Source organism: Sander lucioperca, chromosome 12 (genome assembly GCF_008315115.2).
Source record: "Sander lucioperca isolate FBNREF2018 chromosome 12, SLUC_FBN_1.2, whole genome shotgun sequence".
Classification (NCBI taxonomy): domain Eukaryota; kingdom Metazoa; phylum Chordata; class Actinopteri; order Perciformes; family Percidae; genus Sander; species Sander lucioperca.
In genome coordinates, this window is record NC_050184.1 from 26875343 (window position 1) to 26898121 (window position 22779).

Consider the following 22779-nt stretch of genomic DNA (forward strand, 5'->3'; position numbering starts at 1 on the left):
ATGCCAGCCACAATGCAATCAAAAGCAGGCGCTGATTTCATGAAAACCTAAAGGATTATAACTTTAACAACCTCAAAATGTGCTGGTCCATGTATAATTTAATATGCATCTTTCTGTTTGAACTCCATCATGTCAATGTCATCTCTCTTCACGTCCTTTTTACTCAGAGGCCTCGGACATCATGAAAAGTATTGGAGAAGCCATACATTTCTTGCATTCCATCAACATTGCTCACAGAGACATCAAGGTAATAGCTCACTGTATATATTTGTGACAAATAGCATGAAAGCACATATAAAGTGCAGTTTTACAAAAACATTATATACATACATACACATTATATATATATATATATATATATATATATAGTGCTTAGGAAAATGGGACAAGGTATTTATTTACATAATTGGACTATGTATGTTTAATTTGATTTAAACTGAACAAATTAATGCACATTATATTGCATATTGCCATTTGATATTTAGTATTAGTAGTATTATTGCAGTGAAGATTAATTACATTAATGGTATAAATCCAGTATGCGTAATCCAGTTGAGTGAAGTCACCAGATGAGATCTTAGAAATTACTTATATGGCATACTTATGGAAGCTAATTTTGTGGCTGTATGTAGTCAGAGATTTCCTTGACTCAAATGTATCAGTCATTATCAGAAATTATTCATATATCAAGTTTTTCTTTTTCCAGCAACCCAAATATCAAAGATATTTCCCTCACAATTTATTGGTATTATGTTTTTAATTTATCAGGGACATGTGATGTTTTATTCTAACGTTTTATACTTATTGTGAATATAATTCAAGTAATCTTATTTCCATATGTATGTACCATAGTATGTACCCATTGTTAACACTTTATTTTAAAAACAGGACATAGTCATACTTTATCCTTTCGCTACCTTCACCATGTCCATCACCGTCAACTCGATCTGAGCCATTTGAACTTCTTATCTCTGATAATAACATTAAAAAAACTGTTCTAGGGCTTCCATACATACTTGCCTTTAGTTAATAGTTAAGAGACACAGGAACCATGGGGAGACAGAGAAGGGAATTGAGTTTCCTGGACAGACTAAACTGCAGACCTCATACTTACAAAGTATGCCTGGTTTTGCCACCAGCTAACCTGCATAATGAGAGAACTGAGCATTAAATCAGTGTATTTGCAGCATCTGTTAGTTGTTATCCCACCTAATGTTTTATGTCACTTATGTGTTTATTCTTATGACATGGACAGACATGTACATTTACATTAGTTCTTTATTTTATTTCTGTTTTTCTTTTCTTGTGGTCGATTGAAATCCTTCAGTTATCTGAATTCTGTTCTCCAGATGCTTGATTGCTGTTGCTGTCTCTTTCAGCCAGAGAACCTCCTGTACACTTCCAAAAGGCCAGATGCCCTCCTCAAGCTGACAGATTTTGGGTTTGCCAAAGAAATCACCACTTTAAACTCTCTAGCAACACCATGTTTCACCCCTTACTATGTTGGTAAGACGCCAGAACCTGTGATCTACATCAAATAATTGTATCAGGTTGAAGATACACGAGAGGATTTGGCCATGCAAACAAACTGACATTTGCAGCTGTGAACATGTATTTTTGTTTCAATGAATGTCTCACTGAATTATGCGAGTTCCTGTGAGATGAGACCTCCTGATGTCAGTGGTAGCCATTTATCAAAAGGAACAATTGTGTCAGCAGGATAATCACATTTTTGTGTCTGTAAAAAACAACGTACATGCCTTGGGACAACTTTTGTCTGAGGGGATTTAACAGTTTGCTTCCTGTGGAAAGTCACTAGACTGAAGTGGATTATGAAAAATTACATCCTGTTTGGAAAATCCTATATACACTACTTTAATGGCCTTTTTTTGCAGTCAGCTGTCTTTTATTTTCAAATTATCAAAGGCATTAAATGGGAAGTAGAAATGATTCCTCTAATTTAAATAATTTCCTTTGATATTGTGATAGCTCCAGAAGTTCTTGGTCCAGAGAAGTATGACAGATCCTGTGACATGTGGTCTCTGGGTGTCATTATGTATATACTGTAAGTCAATCTGTGTGATGTGTTCTTAGTGATTTTACTATTTTCATCTTGCAATGAGAACAGTGTTTACTTTGATGCTTCTCTATATTGCTCCTAATATATGATTAATGTTGTCATCAGGCTTTTTTTCTTTCTGTCTTAAACACAGACTTTGTGGATATCCTCCTTTTTTCTCACATCATGGTCTGGCAATATCCCCAGGAATGAAAAGACGGATATGTAATGGACAATATGAGTTCCCCAACTCCGAGTGGTGCGATGTGTCTGAGGAAGGTAAGTGGGAGGCGTGACGGAAATTAAAATTAGTATTTTATCGGATTGCAAATTTGTCATGCTAAATGCTCCTTCTCTTCTCTGTTTTACTTTCTATGCATGCTCATCCACTTGAAATAACTGTTTCTCCTGGTTGACCCACCATACCTTTTTCTTAACTTCCAGTAATGGTATTATTCTGTGGCTTCAATACAAAAGCACAGCAGCAAAGCAATAATAGTGCTTTTTCAGTGTCTTCCTGAAATGTTTTTGGATTCTTTGAAGTACACATTGCAACATTCTGATTTTATATTTTTGTGTCATGTCATCAGAATTGAGCCTAATGACATTTGAAAAAAAAAAAACTGTCCCTCAGAATTGCAGTTACTGTATGACTGTGAAAGATATGTCTTCCATATGGTAGCGGGGGACACATACAGTATGAACACTAAATGATGATAATGATTTCCTGTTTCAGCCAAACAGCTAATCTGTCACTTACTGAAAACCGAGCCCACCCAGAGAATGAACATCACCGAGTTCATAAACCATCCCTGGATTAATGTGAGCAGCTCCCTGTAGGCTTGAATCTGTGTGAGCAACTGTTGCCTTTCAGAGATGTTTGTGATATTTATCCATATTCTCTCACCAATGCAGCAGTCAGTGGAGGTCCCACAAACGCCTCTTCACACCAGCCGAGTGCTGCACGAGGAACAAGATGTCTGGGAGAAGGTTAAGGTAAGTGTTGGTCACTTTGCTGCTGCTTCTTTAGACGCACAGAAACTACTCTGGATTTTTTTTTTTTATTTATTGAAAAACTAGGAGTATGGTTGAGCATGGGTTTGTGTTTGATAATATAGTTAATTTTCAAATATTTCATGCTAATATTTTATGCTTTACACATACTCATCATCCATTTATTATTAACTAAAAACTGGATGTGCGTATTGTGCATACTGTTTACATCTCGGTTGTGTTTGATAAAAGTGCTATTTGTATTGTTATCATCAGGAGGAAATGACAAATGCCCTGCAAACCATGAGAGTGGACTATGATCAAATTAAAATCAAAACCATTGAAGACTCTACTAATCCTCTACTCTTGAAGAGAAGAAAGAAAAGTAAAAACTCAGCCACACAATCTCCAGGCTAGTTTTAAGAGCTGTTAACCTCAAATGATTTGAATGATTTTAGGCATTTTTGTAAATGTGCTTTAAGGACTTTTGAACTATGCATTGAAAAATATTCTGTGTGTGCAGTAAGGCTTATTCATGACTCCTCTCACTAGAGGAAACAAAAATCTACTGTATGTGTTGTATATCCGGACAGTTCTAATAATTTTAATGTACATATTTGAGTGAACTTTATTGGCGTCAGCTGACAGTTATTAGCTTGTTTTCTGTCTCAAGTTTTTCTGTTCTCAGTGTTGAAAAACATTTAGACTTTTAGACTTTTTGCCTTGAGGGTATTGTTTAAGATATTTTGCCAGCATCATTCACGTGTCTTTTGCATGACTGTTACCAGAAACCACAGCTTTTGTTTTGTATGCGTACGTGATGTCAGAAGTATTTTTCCTTACCACAATAGAGAGGATTTCTTGCCACATTGTGGTTGTGTAGTATCTAAAACTCTTTTACCATGTGTAGCAATAATGAAACTTGCTATGCTCATGAGATGGGTGATAATTGCATTTGATTGACGAAACAGTGCTATCCACAGGACAACTGGTGCTCCTGTAGCATTTATTTTCTCCAAAGCAGTAATATAAAAGTAGTTGTATGAAGTCTGTGTGAGGCATGGAAAGAAAAGTGGACGGCCGTAAACTTTTAGATGGTGACAAGATTTACAGTGGAAGATGTTGCACATCACTATTATCATGTGTCTTTTAGTCTGGATTAAATCTCTCTTAATATTCTCTGTGGTTTTGCGTGTTGTTTGATCCATTAGCTGCCCACCGTTACCATGAAGTCAAATAAATGTCCAGAATCACTAAAAAATAAAGGATGTTTTTGTTTGCATGTTAACGCAAATCACATTTCCATTAAATGAAGTGTAGTGTGGACAGGGAAACAGAATGAATCAGTTACTGGAAAAGTTATTTAGTTTTCACTTTGCATAAAACCCCCACATTTTGTCATTAGCACTACTGCATTTTGTCACATAGGGCTCTTTCACCTGTAACTAGTGCATTTGCTGTGGAAAGACAGAATGCCGTAAGGTTTCAGAAAAACAGCTGTTCACAAAATGTATGATGATGTAATGGGCTAAAGATCTAACACATTTCTAGTTGTGTCTAAGAATAATCAGAGAGTAACTTCTGCTGAATACAATGTAATGGTCCTTTTAATGTCCATTACATTTTTTATATGTAGAGGGACAGGTAGCTACAGGATTTACCTCCTAAAATTGATCATCAACTAAAGTCTTAAGGTGTCATCAAATGGGGACTTGAGAATTGAGTGGCAATCTGCAATCTTTTTTAATGCAGGAAACATTAGCTGAAGGCTAAACGTCATGCATCATATTATGATTACAAATGTTATGCTATAATGGTGCTTTGGCTCAAAATGCTGTAAGCTATCTAAACAACTGGTATTGGAAATTACCAGCACTATTTGTGTTTCTTTAGTTTGTGAAGGGCCTAAATTATGTTAAGCACCACTATTGTCCTTAAACGTACAATATGCAATTTTCTGCTGCTAGGGGTCTCTCAATGAAAACAATAACAAAAGGCGGAGCTATACCGTAATTGCAGTCAGTTTTTCCCGGATAGGATTCCTTCAGGGTTCATGGTTCAGGAGAGTTTTATCGGGAGCTGAATTATTCACAGAGGCCTCCTCTCCCAAACAAACAGACCTGGTGACTGGTTAAAGTACTTACTAAAGCAGTTTAACATTAAAAATCAGTGTTTCGCCGAGGCTGTTCGGCTCATCGGCGGAGAGGCTGCCGCTAACGTTTGCTCAGCTCACGTTTGCTCAGTTTTCTCCGACAACTTTAGATCCAGGCGTCCGATTACTAAAATCCTTCATTTGGTTAAAATGTATAGTTATAAAGGACCAAGCTCTATAAAGTATATTGTAAAAATGTGGCTTAAAACTGGATAAAAAGTACATTTATGACAGACATGGTTAGACACCCACAATGCCTGATGCATGCACAAAGGGGATATGATGCCATTGACAGGCAACATAGACTAAATGACACGGACTGTGTCCTTGAATAAAATGAAAGATTTCTTTGGGTTTGAACATTGTTGGAAACATTTGGGATAGTGTAAGTACACAACTCAACAAAATATATAACATGGCTCTAGTTGTTTTTAGACGGAAAAGTTACATATATCTTTAAGATTGGATACATGCACATACTTGAATTATCACGCCCACATAGAATGTTTTGGATTAAACATGTTGCTCTAATTACAAGACAATATTTCCAGCATTTGCATCCTGTTTTAATTCAGACTGTCTTTGTGGCGCATTCTGAGACACACACAAAAACAAAGCTGTCTTGCCAAATACAGAATTTGAATGACTATTGTATGAAGTGGATTATAGGGGGATTGTTTGATCATAACTGAATGATAAATCCAACATCAAAGTTTTCCTGGAAACTTTTTTATTTCCCTTACCAATTACTGCTACTTTGGATACATTTGTGAGGAAGGATTTCTATTTTTAAGTAATGGTATCACAGTTGTAACAGAATGATAAGCAACATTTATAAAATATGATCATGTAACATCATTTAGGAAAAAAAAGAGTATTGTTTTAGACTTAAGGTAGTTTTCAAAGAATGTCATGCTGTGACTAAACACCTGCCAAGTCCTTTGTGCAAAAGAGTCCCATCTGTATATCTTCATATCATCTCTCCTCTCATGTAATTGTTTGGTGATTAAAGTCTGAACAACTTCCATTTTTAAATCAACATGTCATCTTTTACTTCCTCTGAGCAGATTGGGAGAAAAAAAAACATAATCCCTGAAACTCTGCCTCCAATTTTCCTGCTCCAGTGGAGAACATGAATGGCGAGGCCCATTCATTCAAGACAATCTCATAACAGTGCTCTCTTGTCAGCAGGTGCCACCACAAACATTTGTTAACTTTCTCCACAGTTTGAACACTGTAATTGACAAAAGTAGTACCTGAAGCAGGCAGGAACAGAGACAGAAATATGAAAAACATGTTTAAGGAGGATGATTGTGGACAAATAACAGGGTTTGGTATACATTTTACATGTTGAAAAATATAGTGAATAATAAGGCAAAAACATGCTGCAATTTAAGAGTTCCATTTTAAACTTGAACTAAGCTGCATAGTTTTATATAAGAAGAAACACACCACTAATTACAGCGTTTAGCCTGGTTCGTTAAATTCTCTATACCGTAACCCCCCACATTCTATAACCTCCACACGATAAACAGCAAGCCAGACTTCAAGTGGTTGTCCTAATGATAAGGTATGCCACAGTAAGGCAAAACAAGGCTGTTAAAAAGCAGATGTCTGCACCGGTTCACAGATGGGATTGATATTGACATGGCTGGAGGTGATATGTTGTAATATAGTCTTTACATGCTGAAAAATGTATGTCCTCTAATGAGAGTGTGTGTCTGGGGCAGGGCTGCAGCTACGTAGAGAGGGGGGGATATTTACTCTATGCCAACAACATATACCACTTAGTCTGAAGAAGACACAGGCGACGTGAGCAAGGGGGGAAAAACGTCTCTGATCAACCAACCGGTAGGTATTTTGTACCTACTGTACATTTTAAAAGTGGAGCAGAGAGAAGTAATTACTGACAAATTACTGAACCAGCGTATTTCAGTGTTGGTAGCCAAACATTTAATATTATAAGTGTATTACAGATTTGGGATTGGGTTGGTCGGTAATATCCTAAATTTGACTTCATATAAACTAAATTATATCTTTTTCCTTGGTTTTCTATTAGTGATCATGTCGACAGTGGTGCTCCTCCTCATTATGGGAATAGTGGATCTGAGCATTGGCCAGCATTACAGCCAGTTCCAATGGCTGTCACATCTGCGAGGGCGGTGGCGGTACACTGGCTGGCGGGTTGAGGATGTGGACTGCCCCCTGGAGTGCGACTGCCCCTCAACCTTCCCCATAGCTATGTACTGTCATGGCCGCAACCTTCAGCATGTTCCCTACGTCCCCTCACATATTAAGTATGTGTACCTGCAGCATAACCAGATCACTGGCATCCAGGATGGGGTGTTTGACAATGCTACCAACTTGGTCTGGGTTGTGCTGTTTCACAACCAGCTCAACTCAGACAAGATCGGCAAGAACGTCTTCAGCAAGCTCAAGCACCTGGACCGGCTCCTCTTGGATCATAATGAGCTTATACGTGTGCCTCCCAACTTGCCCAAGTCCATCACAGACCTGCGACTTGGTCACAACAAGATCCCAAAAATCCTCTCTAAGTCATTCGAGGGGATGGCCAACCTCACAACCCTTCAGCTCCAAGCAAATGTCATAGAGGACGTTGGAGGTGTGTTCAAGGGACTGAAATCTCTGACTATGCTGGATATGAGGAAAAACAGGCTGAGGAAAATCCCTGACAACCTCCCAGAGAGGCTGCAGCAGCTCTACCTGGAGTTTAATAAAATAGAGAGCGTGCCAGCGGGATTTCTCACCATGAATCCCAAACTGCAGTTTGTCCGGTTGGCTCATAACAAGCTAACAGATAAAGGACTTCCACCCAATGTCTTCAATATCAGCACGCTGATTGAGCTTGACCTGTCTTTCAATAAACTGGAGAAGATCCCTGTTGTCAATCGGAACCTGGAGAACCTTTATTTGCAAGCCAATAAGATCAAAGGTATGGACACTTCTCTGTTACTATAACATGCAATATAAAAGTAAAGTAGTGATCCTAAACATACTAAATGATTTACAGGTCCCATGGTAAATATAAGCGTGATAAACGTATGTTATTCCACTAAGAACTATAATGTGATTATAAACACGTTTTACTCTTATTTTTAACAATCAGAAAAGTAACAAGAAATAATTTTACCCATATTGTTTTTTTTATACTGAAACCAAAATTGAATACCTTAAAATTGTGTAAATGTAGATTTGAATGATATTTTACAGTGCTGAGTTAATGTACTGTATATTGCCAGTTTTCTTAGCATATACATGAGAAACTACTTAACTCAGATTTAACTGTTGGGTTGGTTGGTGCAGCAAGACACACACTCTGCTGCTCACTCAGTTATGAACTGAGCACTTAACAACACACAAGTGTCACTTATCTTAAATGGCACAAATGTGGGTGGAAGGTTGAAACTTTTGACCCACCCACACGACTGGATTTGGGAAATAAGGTCACAGAATAAACAAGGAAGTTTAATAGTATTTGATTTAAAGGAGCTGATGTCATTTGCCTCTTTGCATCCTTTATAGAGTAGACAGTCACACTTTAGTGAGCCCTACAGCAACTTTATGCACTCCAGTTGTTTGTGTGGGTTTGAAGTAGTAGTGAAGTTCAGACATGCACCAGTTCACCCATATTGTTTTTAGCTTGTTTTCACTGGACCATTTAAATGCATAATTTCTTAGAGAGTTCAAGGCCACGCCCCAACGCTGATGTAACACCGCACATCACTTTTGGGGTGGGAACTGAGAATGCGGCAAAGCAAAGTTGTTAACCATTAGATGACAGCAAAATACTCTTTGAAATGATGCCCTTCCCCTGAAGTAGGGGTTTTCCATAAACTTATTCTTCAGTGGAAGTTCACACACATTATGGACTAGGCAATACAAAGGTTCTGAATATAAAATGAAAGCTCCAGAAAAAAACAGTCTTGACTGAGTTTAATCAAACAAGAGTATCTTTAATATAGAAATGTGAGAACCAACTTCCAGCAGGAAAATACAGCAGTATTTATTCAGGTTGTTGGCTTGGTTTGATAGTACACTGTGATACATTGGTTCCTGCTTGACACGACTCACAGGACGACTTATAGACTTGTAGACTTGTAGAAAACATGTAGCCCCCCTTCATATTTCTCTCCTCATGTGCCTTTCAGAGTTCTCCCTGAGCAGTTTCTGCGGTACAATCGACATGACAAACTTCTCCAGGCTAAGAATGCTGCGTTTGGATGCCAATGAGATCAGTGCCAAAGACATTCCTGCTGAGGCTGCCTACTGTTTGCGGCGTGTTGCCTTTATTGATGTGTAGCGCTCCCTGCTCTCTCTCTCTCTCTCTGTCTCTGATTTCTCTCAACTCGTCCAGGGTGTTGCTCCATCTGTTAGACCCTGACCTCTTGTCACCTGTCACTATATTTCAATTATAGTACAGTCTATTCCATCAAAGCATATTTTAGATAATACATCGTTAAACTGTTATGATAGCTATTATTATTATTATTATTATTATTATTATTATTATTATTATTATTATTATTATTATTATTATTATTATTCCAAATGATTAAACAGTTCCAGTATTAGTCAACGGGAAATACCAGAGCTGTATAGTCACGTTTCCAGATGACAGGCATACGAATGAGAAAAGCCCAGATGACTGACATCCTTTCCACAAACTAATTGGATTATCAGTTCCAGTATTCTGGCAAAAATATAACCCGAAACATAAATACAATGTAGCGGATGACAAGTTCTACTTGTGTCATGTCTGGCAAAGTATAACCTTTATAAAACTTCCTGTCATCAGTGTTAGATCAGTTTGGATCTTTGCCTCCACCATGTGGCACAAGGTGATAAAACAGCAGGTTGAGCAGCTATTTGTCAAGGTCCCTTTAACATGTGATCAGTGACAGTACTGTTTGACTCTTCCATCTATGGAATACTATTTTTTGTGTGATCAAGTGTTTGTGTCTATAATGGGTGAAAAACATGTATTCCTCCTCATATAACCCTCTGAATTATCCAAAGATAATCATATATTGGTATCAAGACTGTGATAACTGTATCTAATAATTGTTTTTGTAATTTTTTTAGCTGTAGTGTGTGTTTTGGTAACTACAAAACAGTCACTTTTTAAAATACTTTTTGGGTTGTAATTTCTGAACCTATGTGTATTGTAATTATCTGTGCTTGAACTTGAATTGGCACAATTCAGTTTGTATCCACTTAGCAGGAAAGCTATGAAATATCATTTTTGTGTGAATCTTTTATCTTGGAATCCACCACTTTGAACCTATTATTACATTGGAAAAAAAATCTGTTTCCAGAGTTATTTGTGCCCCTGACTGTTGACAGTGACATATTTTTAGTAGCTACAACATGTTTTGTTTCCTCTAATTTGAAGGTAAAAGTGGCAGAGAGATTGGGTTAAAGAAAAAGGGCGGCAGCCCTCTTGACAACTCTAACTGGTCTTAGGCAGATTCCACATATTTATTGTTGAAGACAACTTGCCTTTTCGTCTTGCACAGCTGCCTTTAATCCTCTGCAGTAAGGCACTAAAGTGAATTACAGAAATACTTTCCTTGTTTTGTAATGGAGAAGTTTAAGGATTGAAGAATGAATTACTGCCAGTGCAACAGCGGTTTGCGTACTGATAAGCGGTAGCCTGTGAAATTAAATTTGTTATAAATCATGATATATTGCTGGCTGCACACGGTTCTGCAGAGGCTGGGAGGCTGTTTTTTTTCCTCCTCTGTTTCCTACACAGATTCTTAAAAAACAAAATAGAGGCCAGCACACATGCACACAATCACATGTGGGAATTTTTCACTGAGTAAAAATGAGTGAACGTCATGACAACATGAGGGAATGCATGTGCACTGCCCTCTCTCGCTCTCTATTATCCTTATCCAATAACTCCTGTCATGCCCTGTGAAGTAAAGACATTTCTTGTATAGCTGCAGCAGCGACTGGTGTATATCTATCAGGATCGTATCTCAACCTCTCTGCCAGTAACAACAGCTCAGTGTGTTTTATCATTAACAGAATATTCTCCAGAGTTGAAACATACTGTTGTGTTATAAAACTGGATGTACAAATCATAGCTTTTAGAAGTTGACTGCATGAAGACTGTGATCAATAATGTAGGCTGATAATGAGGGGAACTAAAGTGCTTTCCAAAGCACAAGGAACAACTGTCTTTACAAGGATAAAACATTTACTGACTCCTCATAAAGTATAAAGTCAAACAGGATGTGGGCTATTAGGTAGCCTTAATCCTTTAATTATGTTAATTTCTGCTCTTAAAATGGGATTCCATTGTGCTCATATGCACTGATAGCTGGAAAGCATTATATTTCGGATTTGGTATTAATGAAACCTTTATTATCATTACGGTGATTAAATAGAGTCAAACTAATAAATAACTTGTGGAAATATTTGGTAAACAACATTACAAACAGTTGGTTAAGTGGTAGCAAATGGAGACACATTCAACATACATAACTAGTGTAAAAATAAAACTTTTTTTAGTGAAAAGATATCTGCAATACATAATGCATAAACATAATATACATACCATATTATTCCAAATAAAGCCCATCTTTTTTTCTCTCAGTCAAAGCCAAGCTTCTGATTAAATAGGTGAGCATGATACATTACACACACAATACTGATATGAAAACTTTTTCAGGATTAAAATGTGCAGCTTCACAAGTGATCCATCTGCTGCTGCAGCGATGAGCTCTTTGCTGTCTGTGGAGGGAGGTATAAAGATGGTTTTGCACTGCAGTCAAACTTTACATTGGGGCAGACACAGGTGTTTGTTTAAGACATGTGATGCAAGCTCCAGCTGTTTAACTGTGAGGAACACTTTGATGTAGTTGAGAATCATACTCACATTATTGTGGCTCCATCTCTATGTCCTGCAGATCTCTCCTTTGATCCAGATGACAAAGGAATGCATTAGGATTAGTTCAATAAACATGAAAAGACTGATAATTTTTGATTCAGTATGTTCTTACCTTAAGTTCGTATATGATCTTGATCTGTGAGGGTTGTGAATTCTCTGTTTTGGAAAGAAAATACATACAATGAGTAATAGATTGATTCACAAAATAACAGAGGGACACATCATTTCTTAAATTCTGATCCGATGAAAATCATTTGCAAACAATTAGCTTGAGTTCTGACGATGACAGATGATGACAGATCAGGAGGCAGGCGATTGACAGGGTTGTGTGTGAAGATTGAGACAAAATAAACTATTTGGCCATACTTTTGGCAAAGATATGATAAAGTTGGAACATACTGAGCACACAAAATGACAGTAAAAAGTAATGCTGCAAGAAATAGAAATGTTTTATGGGTGATTCAATATTTCTTTCCCACTAAGAAAACTTATTATTTAAATCCACTGCTGTGATTCCAAGCTGCGAGACAGGCTCCTCAACTGAGTAAACAAAAACCCGTTTATGTGACTGTTTACAGCCACATAAAAGTGAGCAGCGTCATCGAGAAAAGGAGAAAACACGGCTAGCAGGCTAAGAATGACATTCCACAAGTTGAGAATTTTAAACCATGTCCTATTATACCCAATACAGATGCTACCTATTTGTATTCCCTCAAAAATGTTTCATACAATACATAGTGCAATTCGACGATTTGTTGGAAAAAATGAGCGTCCAAGAATAAACTTACAAAAACTTCAGTCCTCCATAAAAAGGGATGGATTAGCCCTACCTAATCTGTTATACCACCACTAGGCTTCACAACTGAGATTATCTACAGAATGGATTAAAGATGGATACCATTGCTTTTCTGATTTGGAAGGTATAGGTTTAAAAAAAATTAAAATTTCTGGACTTTCCTTATGTATGTTCTAGAAAGTTGAACAATGAAATGAAAGATAATTTCATAGTAAGAAACGTATTTAAATCATTGATTGGATTTAGCCAGTATTCTTTTTTAGCGCCTATTAATAATCCTGACTTTGAATGTACCTTTACAGATGTGGGGTTCAGAGATTGGAAGGCAGCTGGTATTACAAAAATACATAACATATATGTGGGTGGTACATTAAAGTCCTTTCAACAATTACAGGAAGAGTATCACCTTCATCAATCACATTTTTACCGTTACCTACAGATAAGAAGTTACCTAAACTCAATTTCATTATAAAAGTGGGGCAAAGCTTAATATCCTTAATAACCTTATTATAAAAGCAGCCACACTAAGTAAAAAAGTGATGACTTATATATGTGACCATCTGCTTATGAATGATAATACTAAAATAAATATTAAACATAGCTAGGAAAAGGACTTTGATGAACCCCTTGATGACCAGATATGGAGCAAAGTTGTGTACAATGCCAAAATAATTATTAGTTCAGATAAGTCGTATGAAACACAATATAAGGTAATTAACAAATTACATGTGACTCCAGAAATACATTGTAAACATCATGATTCATGCTCTGCAACATGTCAAAAATGCCATGAAGAAGTAGGCACTTATTTTCATTTAATGTAGTCATGTTCTGTGATCAAAGTATTTTGGTCTGTTTAGACAGAGATTGAGAAATTGATTGATGTTAAAATTGCATTGGACCCAAAACTTTACATTCTTGGTGTAAACTCCATGCCAGCATCCCTCCCGATCTGCTGTGTGTATTATGTCACTGCATGCAGTCAGTTAAATAAGGATATAAACAATCAAAAGCTGTCTAGTCTTGTTAATTATCAGCCCAAAAGTCCAATCAGATTTCACTTTGAACAAAACAGGATCAATTCATAATGGCAAGCGAATGTATCTCTTCCCCCTCCCCATCTAAATGAATCAACTGCAAAATTCGGTGTGATTAGTCTTACCGATGTCCTATGTTTCCTGTCTACCAGATACATATTCCTTGTTTGTCTACTGAGTACTGCTTAGTGTCTGAAGTCTAGACAGAATCTGATTTCATAATCAAAACCTCAAAACCTGTGTTTAAAAAACCAGCTTCTGACTAATAAAGTCCTATTAGTGCATTAACCTGAATGAGCCACTCAAATGGAGACATTTGTTTTCCATTGATTCACAACTTGTGTCAATCTCTAATGTAATTAAATGCTAAATGTCACTGACATAAGTCTCCCTCAGTTGATGCAATGTGATATAAATGTGAACTAAAATCCACAATGTTTTTGGAAGGATTAAACACAGTGTGCCACTCTGACTGTCACCTGCCAACTGGTGCCTTTCTATGTGCAGTTTGCATGTTCTTGCAGGTACTACAGTTACGTCCCACACCACAACACATGCATCACATGTTAGACATGAGCGATACATTCTTGCAACTGCTTGTTTAAAGCACTGGCCTAAGAATTAGAGTTTGCTGTGGCTGCCCAATGTTTCCTAAATATATCTGGGTCAGAAGCAGAATCCAGATTTTGCCACAGGGATCAATAAAATGTAGCTTATCTAACTTTCCAAAGAAAACACTGAACACAAACACAAATCTTTTTTTCCAAAGCAAAACTATTCCCAGCTTTCATATTAGTACAATTTACAATTAGCCTGTATGGAGCTACAATATACAGAAGCGTAACATACTGTAAAATGTAAAAGAAACATGCCATGGACCCCTACATGTATTATAACAGTAACTATAAATAGACACTAGGAATAAAATGCAGCTGGTACTGTAATTTATAGTTATTTAAAAATATAAATATATAATTATGTTAAGATCATGAGATAGGCTTAATAATTAAGGACAAATGTGGACTGTAAACCTCAGCAGTTGAAAATGAACTATCTGAAGAAAAAAAGCACCAAATAGTCTCAAATAGGAGAAAGACAATAACTTTGCATTTGCAGACATTTGTGCATGTGCTGCTACAGAATAGCACTTTTGCTCTCACCAGTAAGTCCAGCCTCCACCTTCTTTTGTTATGCTTAGTATTCACCAGTGAGGGAGGGCTCGGTATTGGCAAAACCATTCCTGATAGTATATGGTTTCTTCAAAACTAGCCTATAACGTACTGTAGACACAGACACATTATAAAGGAAGGCTGTAATTCCAGGAATACACTGCAGCTGGTACTGTTTCAGGGCTCTTACTTAATTGGGTTCTGATGCTCTTTTGTTTGTTTCATGTTTTTAATAGGGTATAAAGGCACTGAGGTTGCTGCAGTATTCATTTTGTGAAATAATTTAGAGTTGTTTGATAATAAATACAAAATTATGTTAACCCTTGTGTTTTCCTCCCATTGACCATGCACTTGTTGTCCTCCTGGGTCAAAATTGACCTGGTCTGTTTGGCCAGTTTATAAAGCATGAAGTATAAATTATCACCCAATTCTGGGTTACATCTTCTTAGCCAACTTCTTTCCAACCTATTACCACTAGTTTTACACTTATTTTTTTAATATATGGTCAAAAAAACGCATTTATATAAAATTATACCTAATTTCTGAATTAAAAAAAGCTGAAATTATGAATTATTTTGACTAACAGTTGAGATCAACGGGAACATATGTTGATGGGATATCACAGACTGATATAAGTCAAAGTTTAGTCAGGATACTGTTTTTTTTTCAGTTTTTTTAATGGCAGCCAATAATCACACTTGTTGTCCTTCCGGAACAAAATTGACCCGGTCTGTTTTGGCTATTAATAAAGCATAAAGTATAAATGATCACCCAATTCTATTTTACACCTTCTCAACAACTTTATTCCAACTCATTACCACTAGTTTTACACTTATTTTTGGAATTTATGGTGAATAAACTTCATTTACATGAAACAATACCTAATTTTTGGGGTAAAATAAACATAAATTATTAATTATTTTCATTATAGTTGAGATCAGATGAACCTATGTTTGTGGATAATCACTGACTGGTATATGTTAGTGATTAGTCAGGATATGGTTTTTTGAAACCATTTTATTATTTTTAATGGCAGCCAATCACACCTGGTGTCTTCCTGTAAAAAGTGACCTGGTCTGCTTTGCGTGTTTATAAAGCATAGACAATTATAATTAATCACTCAATTCTGTGTTACCACTTTTATTCAACTTCATTCCAATTCATCTCAACTAGTTTTACACTTATTCTTTTCTATTTATGGTCAACAGACCTCATTTACATGAAATTATACCTACCTTCTGAGTAAAATGAGTTGAGATCATTAGTTGTGTTTGGATTAATGGCTGGTATGTGACAATTATTATATTCCCAGGTTAAAATTAACTGATGCAATTGTATTCACAAACAATGTGACGTATGTGTGTGTTCATGTGTGTGGGGGTGTTTGTGTGTCTCTGCATGTGCATTCATGTACGTGTGTGTGTGTGTGTTCATCTGCTGTTGAGTGCAAAAGTGCCCCATTGCACCACCGGGTCAAAATTGACCTGGGAAGACCACAAATGCTATAAAATTAAATAAAACACCCAAAATTCAATGAAAGTAGTGATCATTAATATTACTTGCGAAGAACGTCACTGGGAACCACCCATGTTATTTTTGGTTAATTTGGTTGAAAGAAACCAATATTTCTGATAAAACAACTTTGAAAATGGGTCAAATTTGACCCGAAGACAACACAAGGAGGGGCTTTACTGAATATTCAGAAAAAAGTGGTCTGCAATTGCCTCCACACAGCTCTCGCAGACCGCTCTCCAAATCGCCTAATACTGACGCTTTGTGACGGCCCTCTGCGTCTGGTACCGACGCACAAGGCACTCAAATGCACTAACATGCACAGGCGGTCAGACCCGCAAACAAAAGAAAGAACAAAGAAGCTTGGCTTACAACACACTCAGAGGGAGTGGGACTTCATTCTTTGCTCAGGCTGTCATTACTCCTATTCCCCACTATATCTTCACTATATCTTCACATAGCAAAGGTTGTGTTGCTGCTATATTAATGTTTTGATTGTCCAGTACAACCTCTTTAAGGTCATTAAAGGTGGCCCATGTGATTCTGGAAAAAGATTGTTGATATTTGAACTCAACACCCAAACACATACATCCCTCCCATCAGTGCTCCTTCAGAAAGATAATGTGCCAGATAATTTAATTAATTTATACTTAATTTTATTGGGGAAATTACATTTTACACTCTGTTGTTATTACACACTGCACACAGGCCTGAAATACGCTCAGGTCCTTTTACATGCACTAATGGAGAGATGTCAGAGTGAGTGGGCTCACTGCTGAACAGGCTCCCTGAGCAGTTTGGGGGGGTTCGGTGCCTTGCTCACCTCTCCAGCTACCACTCCACCTCCGTATTTCAGTCCGTACGGGGACTTGAACCAGCGACCCTCCGGTTCCCAACCCAACTCCCTACAGACTGAGCTACTGCCACCCCGGATAGGTGACCCTCACGCTCCCACTGCCATTCTCTTTATACAAATTTACAATTATTATTATTATTAGGGCACATCTGATTTAGAAATCAACAAAACAGAAACACTGGTACCTTTTGTGTGATGAGACAGTAGAGAGTGAGTATGAACAGCAGTCCTCCGCAGATAGAGACAATGATGAAGCCAAGCTTGTACAGGTCTCTGACTGGTCCTCTCTGCGAGGCCTTCACCGAGTTCCTACCATGACTGTCTGTAGAAAAAGACACATATTCTGTCTTCTCAGTGGCTCCACACATCTCCATCATTCATCACAGATCTTTTGCAGAAGAGATTCCCACCTGTAAAATGTTGTGTGGTTGACTCTGTGTATAGCTCTGTGGTAGAGCCAAAGATTTCTGTGTATTCCTGCTGGCATCTCCAGTCTACTGGTGCGTCACTCGTCGTCACCAGCTCCCAGTAAACAGACAGCACTTCTGAAGCCTTCTGCAGGGCCTCTGAAGTAGACCCTCTGTAGAGCATCTCAAAACTCTCTGGCTTGTCCTGTGGCAGATTCCGAGCAACATACTTTAAATGATTTCACAAGTATTGCAGATTTATCTCTTCGCACCGGGCAATCCCTCACATCACATATTTCTTCTTCATGTTTTGTATTATAGAAATGTAATCCTTCAGTCTTGAGAAACAGGCTTCACTTAGAAACAAACACTCACCTCAACCTCTTCATTAATCTGAGGCACACATTTCTGAGAGTAGATGTTGAGGATAAGTGCTCTCAGGGACTGAACGTAGCCATCATTGACTGAACCCCGACTGTATTTGAAGTGGGTGGTAAGGAGCTCCAGGATCCAGGGTAAAGCAGCTTTTACAAAGCAACATTTGCTCTGTGGGAAATCAGAACACAAGGTCATAAACATGAAACACAATACAACTAATAAAAAGTTGAAAAGTTGGAAAGTTGGAAAGTGAATCAAAGGTTTGGGAAGGAAGCAATCCCCTAAAAAAAATGCTACCCTACCAAATTTCTTGGTTCTATGAATGTGTAGGTTATCGAGCACCCACTTCTCAACTGGTTATCCATCTACGGAAACAACAACAACAACAGGGAGATTTCAGCATGGTCGTGTAGTGCAATCGCTAAATCTGTTTCTAATATTGTTTCAACACCTACCAGATGCCTGACTGTCAGCAGGTGCTCCCTCGTGATGGAATGTCTGCATGGACCAGGGACTTCAGCCATAGTCAGAGGGAAGCTCAGGAACACAAGTACACACAGACACTTTACCTGCAACTAACACAATTATACATTATCTTCATGTCAACCACACATTATCTTTACTTACCTTAAGTCTTTGAGGGGGGGCTGACACACACGTGGACATTTACTCGGCTAGAAGGTGCACTAATTCATTTGATATACTGGTACTTGACAAACATTACTCAAGTAGATTATGCATGCAAAAATAGAGAAATAAGAAATGCTCTCAACCACCAACTCAACCATCGCAACATTAAGGGCCAATGAGGCATCCTGACCTTAACCATTTCAATATGAATGCACTCCACATAGTAGTCGCTCTCAGATTCAGTTTTCCCTCCCAAATCATGATCATCTTTTCTTTATAAAAGAACTTTCGTATTTATGATTTTACAAGGAAAACCAAGTTCAAAGCAAACCTTAATGAAATTTCCTCTTAATTATGCCAAAACAGTTAAACAGTTAGCATCCAAGCAATTCCTGCATTTCCATCCAAACATACTTTACAATGTGTTGAATAAAGTACAAGTACACAAGAAAAGTGTCTCAGTTACAGCAACAACAACACTTTTTTTTCAACCCCAGCACACTATTTGTTTGTTATAATCCTGCTTCTTGACTTGGGTTAAAGTGTCAAGTTTCGTGTCAAATTTAGGCAATACGCACAGCGCCTCTTTGCTGCAATGCTACCAGTGACCAATGTTTGACTGTGAGTGACATCAGAGGAACCTAGCCTATGTTAGATAACTCCCCTCTACGGTCAAACAGTGCCCTCTACCACGAAGGCTTAGCCTGGGAGATCAACATGCACAGACTCCTCCTGTGTCTGATGATGCCTGCTACCAAGCACCTTTTGGCAACTGTAACAGTAACATGGGATCCAGATGGACTTAATCCTTCTACTGAGGATTAAAACATGGTGACACGCATATGTTCCTCAAACTGCAGGCAAAATGTCTGCACTGGACGGTATTCCTTGGTAAAAATCTTATTGACTCACTTGACCTGTGGGTTTGCAGCAAACAGTTAAAAGAGATGCCAGCAAAACACTGACTTGAAACAATAAAACCTGATTTATTCATTGCTTGGTCCACTTCTGAAATTGACTAAGACACAAAAGACTATTATTTTAAGCCACCAGAGATGACAAGTATTCCTTTCATATTTTGTTGTCTGTTTCTAATATAATGCTGAGCTGTACACTTTAACCCTTCTTAAGGTTTTTGAATAATGTAACATACACTTTACACAGTTTCTGCAAAGATTATGCGTCAAGGTGAGTGTCATAATTTGTCATGAATCTAAGTTGTATTGCATGCACATGCAAATTGTGTGCTCACAAGGAAAGGAAAAAATATTGCGCCATCATGGTTTTAACTATTAAACCTAACAAGAATAAGAATCTGGCATTTGAATGTCTGAGAAGAAAAGAAAGTGATTTTCCAAGTAAAGCAAGATGCTCTTTGTGAGCTGAAAGACTATCATGCCAGCCTCTGACTGTTATTGGGAACCCACTTGATGACTGATGGACTAATGGTAATCAAATTAATGTAATCTAATAAAACTATTGATGTGACTGGTATGTGGTAAATGCAGGAGCACATGACGAAAATGTCACCTGTCACATGATTTCCCAAATCAAGCAAAGAACTTCATAAACAGTCTTCTACAAGCATGCGCTATTCTTTTTTTTGCATTGAGTGTATTGATGTTTTTTTTTTAACTGCAGTGATTATAGAAAGGTTCTCACCTACCTTAGCTTTGCTCTGAATCAGGGTTGACACAAGGATGGTCATCTGGTACGTGTTTGACAATGGAAAACACCAGACTCCTCTGTCACACACATTGAAGCAAAGAGATCCTTTTCATATAGTCAGTTCCACTCCACAGAAAGGAATTTGCTGTTAAGTAAATTTAACACTTCGTCATGTGGCGCTGCTCTTAAAGGCATTGTCTGATGTGCTCCTCCTGCAAAGAATGAGTTCAAACCGAGACTAACTGTTGCGGCTGAAAGACAGCCCTTTTTAAAGACCGCCCACCTCTCCTCTATGTGACAAAATACTGGTCTCTACAGATGTGTTATGGCAAATTGGCGTTTGGGTTGTAGAGTCATGACATGAGTCTTCTTAGGGAATTATTAAAATTACAAATTGGGCAAATAAACCTTGTGGGAGCTTGAAGTGGATGCTGACAACATCTGTTCTCGTTCTAAAAGCTCTATCCCTTGGAGGCAATTTGCATTGAAACACTGGTTGACCTGTCAACTCTAAGCAAAACAATTTTGATGAAGGGCTTTTCTGAATTCTTTTCATAGATCAATGGTGTCCAACAGAGAGAGAAAAACAATCAGGAAGTGCATTCCGATGCTTTAAATTCCAACACGTAACATCGTTAAGTCATGTAACCGAGTCATTTTTTGTCCTACTGTGCATGAAATGTACTGTTTTCATAGTTTAGAAATGAATCAGTGGGAGGAAGTAAGTGCATTTACCATGGTAAATGGTAAATGGTCATAATTATTAAATTCTGAGGTGCTTGAGTGTTTCCATTTTGTGCTACTTTTGACCCCACTACATAGTTACTAGTTACTTTGTGAGTTAACCTTTTACAAAAAAGATGAAACATTTAGTATATACAAGTACAAGTATAATATGATGCATTTTTTGTAGATATCCCCAAACAAAATATAATGTAGTTCGAATTAGCTCTACCTCCAGTAACAACACATTAAAATGCTGTTTACTTGTTAAGACATCAATAATAATAAATTAATAACCTAACATTTATAACAATATAACACTGGATGGGGCCATTCTGTGTAATGAGTATTTTTTGATACTGTTTAATTAGCCACACCATTGCCGTTGCGTCATGCTGCTGGTAAATACACATTTGAGCACCAAGTGCGTATTAATCTGCTGGGGAAATAGTCCCAAACAAAAAGTCCAACAAAAGTCCAACAAATTCACTATTTACTCCTGTTTGAGTAATACTTGCTAAAAGCCACATTGCCCAGCGGTTATAGGAAATAAACCATAAAAAATATAAATGATAGCCTATATTTGTGAGCCATTTTTAAAGATTTACGTCTTCAGGTGAAATATTAATTTGCGGTGGAATTTTTACTTTACAAATAACTGGCATGGCAGATTTGCACAGGATTAAGATCACAGACGACCTCCGCAATTATTACAAATTACTAGAGGTCCCCAGGTAATACTAGTCCCATGCAAATAGTTCTTAAGTTATAATTACAGTATTGTAATGCTAACCTTCAGTGTAAATAGTTTGACATTTTTGGAAATAAGCATATTCACTTTCTTCTATTCATCTCTACCTAAATGCTTCAGCCTTCCTTTCATCCAGAGCAAGTACTCTACCTTGTGCCAACCCATATGGTGGTGACCGCCGACCATGGATAGCTACCACAAAGGCGTCTCAGCTGAACAAAAGCGCTGCACCACCAAAACGCTCTAATGCTGCCAGCTGGGTGTTTTCAGAAGAGTGCCTGGCATTTACAGCTGGGAAAAAATGGTTTGATGGACAGGCGACCTTAGTAACACCAGTGATCTTTTCAATGAGAAATTTGGTTGTACAAGAGCATATCGATCGACCAAAAGACCTGGAGTTGTCAGTTTAACCTCTTTTGGTAAGATGATTTTGTACAAAGCCAAGCTAGCTAACCGTCTGCTAGCCCCGCTTCATTATAAATCTCACTTTTCTTGGCGAGACATGCCCTGCATAGCATTTAGGCGTTAGGATTGGCCAGACGTTCATGCTTGCACGTTTAGGTCCTATCCCCTGACCAGTGGGGCTAACCTGACCCTAACCACTCAAGGTCAATGCCTAACCTCAACCGTCTGCCTAACCACTCAGCTATGCAGGGCGTGTCTTGCCAAGACAAGTAGTGGGATTCATGCTAATGTGCTAGCCACAACTTCATATTGAAGGGACAAATA

The 22779-nt window shown here is 37.7% G+C and overlaps 3 protein-coding genes across 7 annotated transcripts in view; 2 read left to right on the top strand and 1 right to left on the bottom strand.

Annotated features, from left to right (window-relative positions):
* LOC116062189 (MAP kinase-activated protein kinase 2-like) overlaps window positions 1-4233 on the top strand; it is a 10023-nt gene extending 5790 nt beyond the window's left edge. Inside the window, exons 4-10 of one of the 3 annotated variants that reach the window (XM_031316799.2) lie at window positions 168-247; window positions 1380-1506; window positions 1990-2065; window positions 2214-2338; window positions 2796-2881; window positions 2978-3055; window positions 3329-4233. In XM_031316799.2, coding sequence (XP_031172659.1) covers window positions 168-247; window positions 1380-1506; window positions 1990-2065; window positions 2214-2338; window positions 2796-2881; window positions 2978-3055; window positions 3329-3469 — 713 coding nt within the window. In that variant the 3' untranslated portion in view covers window positions 3470-4233. Of the gene's footprint in view, window positions 1-167; window positions 248-1379; window positions 1507-1989; window positions 2066-2213; window positions 2339-2795; window positions 2882-2974; window positions 3056-3328 lie in introns of all 3 variants that reach the window. The other 2 variants (XM_031316798.2, XM_036008413.1) reach the window with 2 other exon arrangements.
* Window positions 4234-5423: 1190 nt separating this feature from the next.
* Window positions 5424-9742, top strand: fmodb (fibromodulin b). Its single transcript, XM_036008406.1, has 3 exons — window positions 5424-7055; window positions 7264-8157; window positions 9374-9742. Exons 2-3 carry the CDS (start codon window positions 7269-7271, stop codon window positions 9523-9525), a joined length of 1041 nt encoding a protein of 346 aa, XP_035864299.1. The 5' UTR covers window positions 5424-7055; window positions 7264-7268; the 3' UTR covers window positions 9526-9742.
* A 740-nt stretch (window positions 9743-10482) lies between these two features.
* Window positions 10483-20803, bottom strand: csf1b (colony stimulating factor 1b (macrophage)). 3 transcript variants are annotated; one of them, XM_031316830.2, is made up of 9 exons: window positions 20575-20803; window positions 18734-18853; window positions 18581-18643; window positions 18276-18446; window positions 17904-18105; window positions 17679-17815; window positions 12236-12279; window positions 12112-12149; window positions 10483-11966 (listed from the first exon to the last, which is right to left on the bottom strand). In XM_031316830.2, exons 1-8 carry the CDS (start codon window positions 20614-20616, stop codon window positions 12113-12115), a joined length of 816 nt encoding a protein of 271 aa, XP_031172690.1. In that variant the 5' UTR covers window positions 20617-20803; the 3' UTR covers window positions 10483-11966; window position 12112. The 3 variants fall into 3 exon arrangements, with proteins under 3 accessions (XP_031172690.1, XP_035864300.1, XP_031172691.1); XM_036008407.1 differs by having other exon boundaries at window positions 18734-18847; window positions 20571-20803; XM_031316831.2 differs by having other exon boundaries at window positions 10484-11966; window positions 18734-18847.
* Between the last annotated feature and the right edge of the window lie 1976 nt (window positions 20804-22779).